This window comes from Canis lupus, chromosome 11 (genome assembly GCF_003254725.2).
Source record: "Canis lupus dingo isolate Sandy chromosome 11, ASM325472v2, whole genome shotgun sequence".
Taxonomy (NCBI): domain Eukaryota; kingdom Metazoa; phylum Chordata; class Mammalia; order Carnivora; family Canidae; genus Canis; species Canis lupus.
Genome location: NC_064253.1, coordinates 50,414,274 through 50,428,264, shown reverse-complemented (window position 1 = coordinate 50,428,264; position 13,991 = coordinate 50,414,274). Strand labels below are relative to the sequence as shown.

Below are 13,991 nucleotides of genomic sequence, written 5' to 3'. Positions count from 1 at the left end.
GATGTGGGACTCAATCCCGGGACTCCAGGATCAGGCCCTGGGCCGAAGGCAGGCGCTAAACCGCTGAGCCACCCAGGGCTCCCCTGAATATTTATTTTTAAAGATTTTATTTATTCATTTGACAGAAAGCACATGCAGGGGGAGTGGGAGAGGAAGGGAGCCTGATGCGGGGCTTGATCCCAGGACCCCAGGATCACGACCCAAGCCAAAGGCAGACACTTAACCAACTGAGCCACCCAGGCGTCCCAGATGAATATTTTTTAAACCATCAGTTCAACTAGAGAAAAATGTAAATTAGCCTTCCATTAGTATTTTATTTATTTATTTATTTTTAAAGATTTTATTTATTCATGAGAGACATAGAGAGAGAGAGGCAGAGACATAGGCAGAGGGAGCAGGCTCCATGCAGGGAGCCCGATGTGGGACTTGATCCCAGGGCCCCGGGATCACGACCTGAGCCAAAGGCAAGATGCTCAACCTCTGAGCTACCCAGGAATCCCCCATTTGGATTTTTAATATTTATTTTAGAGAGAGACAGAGCAAGCATGGGGAGGGGTAAAGGGGGATAGAGAGAGAGAGAGAGAGACCCAAGCAGACTCCTCCCTGAGCTTGGACCCCCGCACAGGGCTCATTCTTAGGACCCTGAGACTATGACCCAAGCCAACACTAAGAGTTGGATGCCCAACCAACTGTGCTACCCAGGGGCCCTGCATTAGTATTATTTTTATGTGATCAATATCCTAATGTTTATTGAAAGACTGTCCCTTTTATTTTGGTCTATGAAAAAGGTCATGATTTCAGGAAGTCAGGATGTCAACGTGTACTTAAATCCTTTCCTATGCTTTTGACCTATTATTACACTAGAAGAACCATAAATAATATTTCCTGCTTTCTCTTATTTTTTTGCTCTCAATAATCTTAGGGTAAATTTAATGATAGTTTTCTGAAATCAGTAAAAAAAAAATCTCTCTTCTTCACATTAGACTTTTAACTCTTATAAGCCCATGCAACATAATACAGTAATTTAGAAATGAATTCAGTAACTCTGACTTTAAATCCCTATTGTATTTTTCTGCATAAAGTTTTATTTAGGTTGAAACAGATGACTTCAATCGAGCAGGAAACAATGAAGTTGTGAAGGTACCAACTGACTGGAAGAATAAGGAGGAGAGATGGAATAGGGGACGTGGAAAGATAAAAGGGTGTCATAACAGAATTAACCAGACCTGTGACATGTTGGGAGCAGCCACACCAAGTAGAGAGAGTTGAGGCTAAGCATGGTAGAGGGCTGGGGAAGCTAAATCAATGACAGAGACTAGCCTCCAGCAAAGGTATCCAAGCCCCTACAGAGCTGTCCAAAAGGATGTGCAAATTCCACAAGCTTCAGGCAAGCACTGGAATGGGAGGTGGGGGTAGAAGAGCAGCTTGAGTTCAGAAGGGAGAGCATGATAGGGCAGGCCCCCATGGTAGAGGAGTACTAGGATATTAAGTTGTGAAACTGGAGAAACCAGCAACTAGGCTTGGGCAGACTGCCATCTGTGGACTATTCCAAAGGAAAGGGGACCTTCAGGTATGCCACAATTCAGAGAATATACAGGTGTTCAGGGTTCTGTCCCGACACAGCAACTGCCAAATAAAGAAGGGTTCTGCTTTGGGTTTGCTTTGGAGGAGAGTTGCTTTTCTTTTTACCTTCTCTGTTGGTTCTGAAGCCTCAAGTTAGCTCAATCACAGCTTCTCTTCCAAGCCCCAGCACTTATTTATGAGCTCTTTCCAGTCAGAATGTATCTGGGCGCTGGCATCTGGCTCTGGGGGGTCCAAACAGACCAGGTCAACCACTAGCCACTGACAAAATTCGAAGTTAGAGTAAATGAGTGGTGGTGAAACAAGAAAGAAATTTATTTCTGAGAGGCCAGTACTGGGAAGACAGCAAACTAACATTTCAAAGACTGCTTCCAAAGTACCAAAAATACTTCTAGGTTTACGTAAGGAAAATATAAGACAAAGGTTGGTGGGTACTCCCAGGTGGGTCATGAAGGTCAAGTTGATCATTATCTTGGGGTCAGTCCTGAGTGGGGGCTTGCTGGCTCTGGGCAGTCCTTATTGCTTGAGGGGATAGTTTGGATTCTCTTATAGGGATGCTTTGCCTGCAGGATCTTTTTCCTGAATGAAGAGATAAGCTGGAAAGAACTAATTAGAAAATTTGAGGACAAAATGGAGGTAGTTGAAGTCCTCTTTGTTTAAAGAACAGTTGGCAGGAGAATACAAGCTGCTGTGTTTGTGTGTCTGTCTATCCATTCGTCCATCCAATTTATTTGGGTTAAGGGACAGTCAAGGTGTCTAGTCAGCTATTTGTGAGTGTCATTCTTTAATAAATTACTCATATATTTCCCTGTATGTTTGCACTCTTTAATTGTAGCCACGGAGATGGGATTATACTAACTCCTTTCTTTGAAGCTTCCTTTTAGGGCTCACTAGGGAAGAACCTACACTTACTCTGCAAGTGTCTTGGGCTGTAGGTGTTTTCTTTTTGTTTTTATATCTCTGGCTAATTGATTAGTATCTCTTTTGCCTATCTTCCTGGGACTTCTGAAATGTCCTGATCCACTCATGGCATACTTTCTGTTTAGAGCTGTTATGCTGTATCCTGTGTGTTTTTTTAATAAAATATATTTCCTAAAAGTAATAGTGAGACTTTGACAAAGGTGAACAGAAACATACATGATCAGTCCACCTCTTAATAAGCTAGAAACCAAAAGTTATGGATCTTCAAATTAACTTTTTTTTTTTTTTAAAGATATAATTGGCTTTTCTAAGCAATTCATGAATCGGGCCTCATTCCATCTAGCAAGTAGAGGGGAGGTCCAGGGAATTATACAAAATGGAAGATTTTTATAGAAAGGAGGCTAGAGCAAGGAAGTTAGTAGCAAAAGAAAATAAAAGATTGTTCCAGGCAAGATCACCTTCCTTTGTGGGGAAGCGCAGGGGGTCTTATTAGGTAGATTACCTCATTTTCCTTTGAGAGGGATAGAGAGGGCTCATGTGACAGATTACCTCACTAGTGCTTATCAAAAAAACGTCTGATTGAGAAGTTAAAACACACTTCTGGGGAGGTTGAAACTGCAATTAGGTATGAAGCCGCAAATTAACTCTTAAAAGTAGAGGTTAAATTGTTTTTATACCCTTGCATAAAAAGTGATAGAAATATACTTCTTGCTGGGACACCTGGGTAGCTCAGCGGTTGAGCGCCTGCCTTTGGCTCAGGGTGTGATCCCGGAGTCCTGGGATCGAGTCTCACATCGGGCTCCCTGCATGGAGCCTGCTTCTCCCTTTGCCTATGTCTCTACCTCTCTCTCTGTGTCTCTCATGAATAAATTTAAAAAATATATATATTCTTGCTTATAAGATTTTAAAATCTAGCAATACATTTTGGGCTGTCCATTAGGAACTTTTCTGGGGTGAGCTTAGGGTGTAGGGCCTAGGAAAATATGTTCAGGAATGACATGAGGACTCCGAAAGCTAGGTCCTTCCTTTATTCCAGAAGCCTGACTGTACCAATAGTTGTTTTCTGAGAGGTCACAGAGATTGGTGAAGCTGATTTCTTCCAGTCCTTCTATAAAAGTTTAGAAACTTGGGGTGAAACATAAACTAAGGAAAAATGTTTTTTAATGGCACCTGGGTAGCTCAGTTGGTTAAGCTTCTGTCTCTTGGTTTCCATTCAGGTCATGATCTCAGGATCATGGAATCAAGCCCCACATTGGGCTCCCCACTTAGTGGAGAATCTGCTTGTACCTCTTCCTTTGTTCCTCCCCGCCCCCCCCATGCCACCCTTGTGTGCATGCTCTCTCTCTCTCTCTCAAATATTTTTTTTCTTTTTTTAAATATTTTATTTATTTATTCATGAGAGACACAGAGAGAGAGAGAGAGAGTGAGAGAGAGAGAGAAAAGCAACTCCATGCAGGAAGCCCGACGTGTGACTCGATCCCGATCCCCGGTCTCCAGGATCACACCCTGGGCTGAAGGCAGCGCTAAACCGCTGAGCCACCCGGGCTGCCCTCTCAAATCTTTTGTAAAAAAAGAAAAAATTTTGAGAAAATTATTTCCTTTTTTGGCTGTAAAGTGGAATTCCATTCTTCTTTTTTTTTTTTTTTAAAGATTTTATTTATTCATGAAAGACACAGAGGAGCGGGGAAGGCAGAGACACAGGCAGAGGGAGAAGCAGGCTCCATGCAGGGAGCCTGATGCGGGACTCAATCCGAGGTCTCCAGGATCACACCCTAGGCCGAAGGCGACTCTAAACCGCTGAGCCACCCGGGCTGCCCAATGGAATTCCATTCCTAACTTCAATCACTATCTTATTAAGGGAGAAAAATAATGTTAGAGTCTTTAATAGATTCAATCAATACATGTGCCTTGATGTATCTGGTTTAATGATGATAGACCAAAAAATAAAAATAAAAAAAAAATGATGATAGACCGCATAACCTTACATACAGACCTGAGAAATTCAGTCACAGCACCAGCTCTTCCTCCTCCCTTGGAAGATATATCAAGACTCCTTAGGTTGGAAATAAAGTAGAACCCCACTTATATTGGCTTAAGCTATTTAGGGGAGGCATTGGCTCATATAATTAGATAAAGCCTAGAGGAGAATCAGGCCTTAGGATCTATTTACTCTAGCAGCTCAGGGATGTTATAAGGACCTAATTTCTTTGCTCAGCTATGCTTTCTATGATGTTAGCCTCCAAAATTGGCTCTCTGGTGAATACAAAATGGCTGCCACTGTTCCTAGGGCCATGTACTTTCACTTCCAGAAAGAAAGAGCACCAGCACCTCACTCCCAGGCAACCTAACAACCAGAGACTAGGACTTTATTTTGATTGGACCAGCAGAGTTCCCATATCCAATCCTGAACCAATCACTGAAGCCAGGAATATATGACCCACTGATTGGCATAGGTCTGGATCTTAATGTTCATTCTTTTAATTGTAGCCAAAGATGCTGACTTGTTTACAACAGTCAAGGAACATCTCTGAAGCCCAGAGCTGGTGTCAGGAGGTGTGGGAGTAGACCAGGAGCATACACATTAATCTCACTCAAATAACAGAACTGCCATCTAATAGGAGAATGATGGAATGGTTTCTGGGGAGGCAAGAACAAGGTCCATTACAGCAGGTCTGCCATACTAACCATCTTCTTATATCTGCAGGCTCTTTGCAAGAGAAGATAGCAAGCACGTGGTACAGATAGTGGGACTGCAAGAGCTTCAGGTGGATAGTGTGGAGCTCCTCTTAGAGGTAACTCTTCTTTCCTTACTACCCACCCCCTGCAACAGCCTAAGTACAGAGAAAGAATTCATTTTTCCTATCTAACAAGTAAAATGGACTCAGATTTACCCAAAAGGCTATGACAGGCATTCCTCTTCACATTTATAAAACATGAGTCCTCTAAGAAGACAGCTCCTTTCCCTACAGGATTGTTGTTTCATTGCCACAGAGCATATGGGAGAACCTCATGCATGAGAGGGATACTCCTGTGCTAGTTTCACAGGCTGCTAATGTATATTTCTAAGATAGTAGGAAAAGCTGCTAGAGAGAACTATTCTTACTTTAAGTAAAAATTTTAATAGGTAAGAGGTGCCTGGCTGGCTCAGTCAGTTGAGCATCTGACTCTTGATTTCAGCTCAGGTCATGATCTCAGGGTTGTGAGATCAAGCCCTGCGTCAGACTCTGTGCTGAACATGGAATCCGCCTGTCTCTGTCACTGTGCTTCTGTTCCTGCCTCTGCTGGTTCTCTCTCTCAAAGAAATAAATAAAATCTTTAAAAATAAATTCAAGAGGTACAATGAAAATAAAATGTCCCTTACATTCCCTTTTCAAACTGAGGCAACTAATTTTAATAGTTTTTTTTTTTATATATATCCTTCCAAAAGTATTTTTAAATCTTCTTCTATTAAAAGTTATCTTTTAGAGCACTGAATGGCTCAGTCGGTTGGGATCTGCCTTCAGCTCAGGTCATGATCTCAGGGTCCTGGGATGGCGCCCCACATTGGGCGACCTGTTCAGTGGGGGTTTGCTTCTCCTTCTCCCTCCCCCCTCCTCCCTGCTGTGTTCTCTCTCCACCCCCCCCCCCTCTCTTATTCTCTCAAATAAATGGATAAAATCTTTCTTAAAAAAATTTATCTTTTAACACTTACTCATTATTATATATAAACCTTACAAAAATATATAAGAAGGGATCCCTGGGTGGCGCAGCAGTTTAGTGCTGCCTTTGGCCCAGGGCGCGATCCTGGAGACCCGGGATCAAATCCCACATCGGGCTCCCAGTGCATGGAGCCTGCTTCTCCCTCTGCCTGTGTCTCTGCCTCTCTCTCTCTCTGTGTCTGTCATGAATAAATAAATTTTAAAAATCTAAAAAAAAAAAAAACCTCACCAGGTGATTCTAACATGCAGCCTGCAGCCATTATAGTCATTCTTTTAGTATATCCACCAACCCTGCCTAGAGTCAAAGAGAGAAGGCTAGAAGGGCAGGCTGGGTACTTGATAAAACCTGCCTTTAAAACAGCTTCACAATATACCCTTCCAGAGACTTAGGTGTATGAAATGGCAAGATGACCCACTATTGATGTCTTTTTGTAACAGTTTCCTTTTCCTAGGACAAATAGGTAAATTTTGCTTAAGGGCTGGGACTTCATATTTGTGTAATTATCATATTCCTGATTCCTGGGATCTAAAATTTGAGGGTAGCACATAAGTGAGCTAATTTAGAGTTACCTAAGAGCCAAGAGCCCCTTTCTAGGAATTGTAAAGGCAGATGCAGAACAAAAGTTTGTGGGATGTATTGAAGGGGCTTCCCTGAAACTGACCTTTCTTAACCTGTCCAGTGCTCCCTCCACTGTGGTGTCCTAAGGAAATTGTCTCTCATACTCCTATTCACTGTGGTCCTCTTGCATCTTCCTCCCCCAGCCATTCCTTCATTTGGCAGGGAGTGGCAGGAGAGTTCGTTCCCCTAATACCTTTATCCTTGAAGATTAAACCAACTGAATGAGAAAGGAGCAAACTTTAGGAGGAAGTCCCTTTTCCTTAGCTATGGGCCATCATTGTGTTAACAGACAATCTGTGTCAAATCACCTCCTCTACCCTTGAAGAGTTTTGTGTACTGCTCTTTCCTAAGATATATCTCCTAAGAAAAACAGAAAGAAGTTTTTTGTTAGTGTGTTATCATTATCGTCATCAATACTCTCAGTCTGTAATATATATGATGTACAAGGAAGCCAGCTGAGATCAAGGTGGAAAGTTGATATAAATTATGGATGCCCTCATAAATATTTACTGACTCGAAACAACAGCACTTGCCAACTCAGATGTCACACTTTCTCAGGTGTTCCTGTTCATGCTCACTCAGGTATCACCCATGTGTTTACTCAAATGTCACTGTCTGGTGTCATCTTTGAGTGTCACCCTCAGGTTCACTCAGGCATGGCCACTTGTTGCCTACCTGCACAACTAACTAGTAGCCTCATTTTTCACACGAGATTGTCCTTCCTCCAGGACCTTCTCCTTCAGGTGTATTTTATTACCTGGTCTTAATGCAGGCACCAGGTCTTCCCTGCTTTTACAGAGGACACACTGACTCATCACATTTCTCAGATTTGGAATCAAGATTTCTTCTGTCGGGGAATTGATGAGTACTTTTTTAGTAGCAGAGATTTATAGATTTTTAAGTCCTTTTTATAGCCATTTTACATTCTTATGAGTATCCATTCTCTAATTTCTAATAAATCTGTTCATGTTTTATCATTGCCCCAGCTATAATTGGTAGCAGAGTCCACATGGTGAAAGCTTCCCCTAGATGAGCCTCAGTTCTATGCCAGTGATAGAAACTAAATGTGTATACAATGCCTATACTACTGAAGTGCTCATAGCCCTTCTTTGGTATATGTGAAGAAAGCTTAGTAAAGCCTTATAACCAGACAGACCTGAGTCCCAGTGCCATATATCCTTCAGTATGTCCTTTACCTTTCTGAGCCTGAAACATGTGGATGATAGATGATTGGGTTGGGTGATAGGGAAGGAAATAACATACATAAAATGCTTGGTGAGACACTAGCTCAGTTTGCCACATCTATTCCTATTAATAATGTCCCTGAATGTTTCCCAGGCAACAGAATTCAGCAGTTGTCTCTACTATCTTGGTGGCAGGTCCCCATTTCACTACTCACATAACTCGTTCTGTCTAAAGGACCTAGATTTAGAAACTTGCCTAATAGACTTTAGTTATGGAAGGAGGAATTGGAGGAGGAGGAGGAGGAGGAGAAGGTAATGAGAAGAAAAGGGAACCTAGTGATTTTTAAGTTGATTGCACTAATTTTGCTCAGCTCCCAGACTTGCATTTCCCCCCAAATGCATTCCCTATTTTTTGCTCCCTTCCTTCTTTTTTTTTTTTTTTTTGGTTCACTTGCACTGGACAGCCCATGGAATCTCATGTTGATCTATAAAGCTCTATTTCTTGCATGAAACTCTGGTTGTTTTATATTTGTGAAAAGAAAGTTTTGGAAGTTTACACAAAGATGTTCTTTTTTCTTTTTTTAAGATTTTATTTATTCATGAGAGACAGAGACGTAGGCAGAAGGAAAGCAGGCTCCCCATGGGGAGCCTGATGTGGGACTCGATCCTAGGACCCCGGGATCACGACCTGAGCCAAAGGCAGATGCTCAACCACTGAGCCACCCAGGTACCTCAAGAACTTACATCTTGAGGCACCTGGGTGGCTCAGTCAATCCAGCCTGTGACTCTTGTTCTCAGGATTTTGAGTTTGAGCCCCACACTGAGTGTAGAGATTACTTTAAAAAATTTAAAGGGGATCCCTGGGTGGCGCAGCGGTTTGGCGCCTGCCTTTGGCCCAGGGCACAATCCTGGAGAACCGGGATCGAGTCCCACGTCGGGCTCCCGGTGCATGGAGCCTGCTTCTCCCTCTGTCTGTGTCTCTGCCTGCCTCTCTCTCTCTGTGTGTGACTATCACAAAAAAAAAAAAAAAAATTAAAAATCTTAAAAATATTTTTTTTTTATTTAAATGAGTATTTACTGCGTGAGGGGAGGGGGCTTGAGTGGGCTCAGTTGGTTAAACATTGGGCTCTTGATTTCGGCTCAGGTCATGATCTCAGGGCCTTGAGATTGAGTCCTGCTTAGGGCTCAGCAGGAAATCTGCTTGAGATTCTTTCTGCCCCTCCCCTCTGTGTTCTCTCTCTCCAAAATAAATCTTTAAAAAAAAAAAAAAGAGTATTTATTGAGAATTTACCATGTCCCAGTCATGATTCTAAATGTTTTACATGTATCATCTTGTATAATCTTTTTTAGTTCTCATAAGTAACCTATGAGATTATCACTTTATAGATAAGAAACTGGGCTCTGAAAAGTTGAGTGGCTTGTAAAATTTTGCTCATTGCAAAAGTTCACACAACCTATGCCAGAGCTGTCACGTAAACCTAGACATTCTAACTTCAGACTTCACTACCTTAACCACTACACTTGAGTCTGTATGTCACTTAGAAGTTTGATGATCTTCACAAACTGAGTCATTTTTACTTAGAGTTCAGCTGCTTTATTTCATAGTTTCTGAAAGGAATGGTGATTTCAGGCTGTTTCTGAAGCTGAGGAAATGATCAGAACAGAAATTCTTTCATGCCTTCCCTAAAAGGCATTTACACAGGAAAGGACTCCTCAACACGTTAGGTTTGCACACTCACAGGTGACCAGTGCATCATGATGGACAAGGTAGACAAGGTGCGTGAAAAACAAAGTGTAAAACTCTGTAATAGAATCCCAGAAGACAACCTTTCTTGACTCCCCTAGGGTTGAACCACAAACCATCCTGTGAGTTTCTCAGTATCCACAGTTCCTTTTGCTAGGTAGAGCCTTAAGGCCTCTGAGCTCTCACTATGTCCCAGCAGAAGTAGCATCATTACTCTCACATGTGGCAGAGGGCACCTGGCTTGTATCCCTAGCCTGACCATATTTGACCTATGTGACTTGGATAAATCACTAACTTCTCTGGGTTCCTTCCCTTATCAAGCATATTGTTTACACAAATGTAGAAATTTAAAAGATCTCCCCTGTCTCTTCACGGAGCTTGTAAGAGACCAAAAACAAACAAACAAACAAGGCAAAAGAGGTGTGAGAACCCTAAAACTAGAAGGAATTACACCAGAATCTTGTTAACTCTGGGACTACGGGAAGTATGTATTTTCTTCTTGATACTTTTCCTGTATTTTCCAAGTTTTCCACAGTAAGCACATCTTCTTTTTCTAATAGAGAAAAAGGAAATAAAAGTTTGATAAAAAGAACATCACATAATCATGACATTACAGTCTAAGTAAGCATGAAGTCAGAGTGACAGGAGAGAGGCCACGATGAAGAAGCACAGTTGAACTAGATGGTTCAGTTACAGATACGCCTTACATGGCCTAGCCAGCATCTGAGCTTAGTTAGCGGTGCAGGTTTAAGGGACTACTGCTCTTACTCTTGTGATTTCCAATTAGCATAACATTCTAGCCATGCAGTTGAAAATCCAGTGTTAAAAATTAACAGGTTCTTCTCTTTATAAAAAAAAGTTATCAGATACTTTTGATACTCTTAGCAGATTATGTACAAAATAAGTGTATCTAAAATTTGATTCTAAAATACAATTCTAAATCTCATACACAGATAGTGCTCACTTCGGCAGCACATATACTAAATCTCATACACAGATAATCTTTAGAAACACAACTGCTTAAACCATGCAAGAACTTATTATTAGTTAAACTTTTAAAAAGTACCTGCATGTTTTTATGACCTGTTGTTGAAATTTGATTCTGGAAGCTTTTAGACTTTTAATTTGGGAACTGTGGCTATGTTCAGTATAATATAAATTAAAATTTTGATTTGAGGACTTCCTTACCCTTAATTCACTGGAAAACAAATAAATTTATCATAAGTCCCTGACAGTGTGGAAACCACAGGAGCTTTGGAGTCAGACGTACTGGATATGGAATTTGGTTCTGCCCACAATAGCTGTGAGCAAATCAACCCCCCCCCCTTTTTTTTTTTAAGATTTTATTCATTTATATACAGAGAGACAGTATAAACAGAGAGAGGCAGAGAAAGAGGGAGGGACAGAGAATCTCAAGCAGACTGTGCAGAGCCCCACCCAGGGCTCAGTCCCACCACCTTGAGATCATGACCTGAGCTGAAACCAGGAGTTAGATGCTCAACCAACTGAGCCACCCAGGTGCCCCGCAAATCAGCCTTTTGAGTTTATTCAACATATACTAATAAAGATTTTTTTATTTTTAAGTAATCTCTATACCCAGCGTGGAGCACAAACTCACAACCCCAAGATCAAGAGTCACACATTCCATTGACTGAGCCAGCCAGGCACTCCTCTATCAAATATTTCTTCACCTTTTTGATTCTCAATAATCAACATTCCTCCCTCTATCTAAAATCAGGGCAGCAGAGGGTGCCTGGGTGGCTCAGTGGTTGAGCATCTGCCTTTGGCTCAGGTTGTGATCCCGGGGTCCTGGGATCAAGTCCCACATTAGATTCCCCGCAGGGAGCCTGCTTCTCCCTCTGCCTATGTCTGTGCCTCTCTCTCTCTCTTTCATGAATAAATAAATAAGATCTTTAAAAAAATAAAAAATAATTTTAAAAAATCAGGACAGCATGTTCCTATATGGCTTTCCTGTACTATCAGTGACAAAAGGCCTATCCTGAGGCTTCACCTCTACTCCTTTCCCTGTGGGCCAGAGGGACCTAAGTTAATCTTTTCTCCTATTTGGAGGGGCACTTGATCTCAAGGGAAATCACGGGCTTATGTCAATTGTGATAGCTCATGACTTCATTTTCACACTCTTCAGCCTGGCCTTCTTTATGAGTGCATCCTGGTGGAACAGGTGGTTATAATCAATCATTCCATGATGCACATGGATTCTGTCCTTTGCTTTAGTTAATAAGATAGATGGGTACTATGGGACCTTGCCTTGGAGACCAGTCATGCCGTAGAGATTGTAGTCAGGCTAAATCTATCAAAGATATTAAAAAGAATATATAAGATCAAGAAGTAAATTAGCTCTTGAGCTATTGAATGTGCTCCCCCAAGGTTAGTATTCCACATTGTTTGTATTGCTGTTGGATATTTATTTATTCTGTATGATTTAATGTTTAGGCAGCTTTCTACATAGAAGGAAAATACTACAGGGTACTGACAAAGTCATATGCCTGGTCTCTGTTGCTTTCAGCCAACTCGGGGGAAGGGAGGGCTTTACTTCTTGGGGAAATCACCCTATGGATTTTATTTTCAGGTGATTCTGAAGGGCAGCAAAGAGCGCAGCACCGGGGCCACTGGAGTTAATGCAGACTCCTCCCGCTCCCATGCTATCATTCAAATTCAAATCAAAGATTCAGCCAAGAGGACATTTGGCAGGTAAGCTGGAAATATGCAAGGAATTGCATTGTCTGCCTTTCTCTAATGTGACTTTGAAATATGTGTTATCAACAACAGGACACTCTGCCACCATGGAGTTTTTAATAAATATCAGAGATACAGAGTAGAGTTGTTAGCTCTGAAATAAATCATTGTATTAAAGTGCCATCAGTTGATTAACCATGAAGTAATGACCTATTGTTGGTCAAGCCTAAGTTATTAAAAGAGACATTGATTGCTTCTAATGTGAAACACAGTATCAGCAAAGAAATAGTAGGAAATGCATCTCAGCTTATAGGCCAAAAAAAAAAAAGAGAGAAAATTAATCTATCCTTCTTGAAAGAAGCCATAAGACAATTGAGTACATTCATTGCTTCTCTGGTGCTATCTTCGCAAACTCTGCCACACTGATGGATGAGCCTATCTCACCTCTGAGTAATGAGTCTTTTTTTTTTTTTTAGCTTTTCTTTTCTTTTCTTTTTTTTGGCTGGAAAGCAGCCCACAAAAGTTTCTCTTTAATTATCTAAGTGGTCACCTAAGTAATTTGCATTGTAGTCATTTAGCTTTATGGGAAGAATGCTTTATTAATTTCTCACAAATGATTAACACCAACAGAAGTGTCTACCAGCAACAGCTGACAGATTAAAATCTTAGAATACTTTTGGAAAGCTGACAGTATGTCTTTTCTTTCCAGAGGATGGTCCAGTGTTCATTTCTTCCTGCTGCCCCAAAATGCTGACTGGTGTAAAAATAAACCAAAGCCCCCAAGAAGTTATCACTGCTGTGTCTTTTCTCTAGGATCTCTTTTATTGACTTGGCTGGCAGTGAAAGAGCAGCAGATGCCAGAGACTCAGATAGACAGACAAAGATGGAAGGCGCAGAAATAAACCAGAGTCTTCTGGCTGTAAGTTGTTTGAAAACTTTCAACTAAAATTCTCTTGGGGGTGCCTGAGTGGCTCAGTTTGCTAAGCCTCTGCCTTCAGCTCAGGTCATGATCCCTGATGCATGGGATCGAGCCCTGCATCAGACTCCACATCTGTGCTAAGCAGAGAGCCAGTTTCTCCCTCTTCCTCTGCCCTTCCCCCTGCTTGTGCACACGCTCTCTCTCTCTCTCTGTAGAATAAATAAATAAAATCTTTAAAAATAATAAAATCCTTCTTGAGAGATTTTGCCCCTCTTCTCATGCAGCTAGAGTGGGTGAAGGTGGGGTGGGGTAGAATCAGCAGAGCAAGGGCATGGTCTTATCTGACAGTGGAATTCCAGAGTTGGAGATGGAGGCTGCCCAGTCAGATTCTCAGCAGTTCTAGGCAACTCTTCTCTTCTGTCCCTGCCTTCTCTTCTTCTGGTCAGTCCCTTAGGAACAGAAAAATGTTTCTGCAGCTGCTGAATAGTTAACTTAGGTAAGCTTTCTCTCTCTCATCAAGTTTTTAAATTGTATTAATTTTTCAAACATAAAAACACAGAATAAGTTGTATAGTGATCTCTCAAATATTGAAGCTGTTGCACCCAGCTTCAACATGTAAAAAATGTAA

General features: G+C 41.5%; 1 protein-coding gene across 3 annotated transcripts in view; it reads left to right on the top strand.

The window, feature by feature from the left end:
• KIF24 (kinesin family member 24) overlaps positions 1-13,991 on the top strand; it is a 74,866-nt gene that overhangs the window by 43,212 nt on the left and 17,663 nt on the right. For all 3 annotated transcript variants that reach the window (XR_003129754.3, XM_025432385.3, XM_025432384.3), the window contains exons 6-8: positions 5,207-5,294; positions 12,338-12,459; positions 13,258-13,363. Coding sequence is in view for 2 of the 3 variants with exons in the window: in XM_025432385.3 (XP_025288170.1) it covers positions 5,207-5,294; positions 12,338-12,459; positions 13,258-13,363 (316 nt within the window). In the remaining variant the exon portion in view is untranslated. The remainder of the gene's footprint in view (positions 1-5,206; positions 5,295-12,337; positions 12,460-13,257; positions 13,364-13,991) is intronic.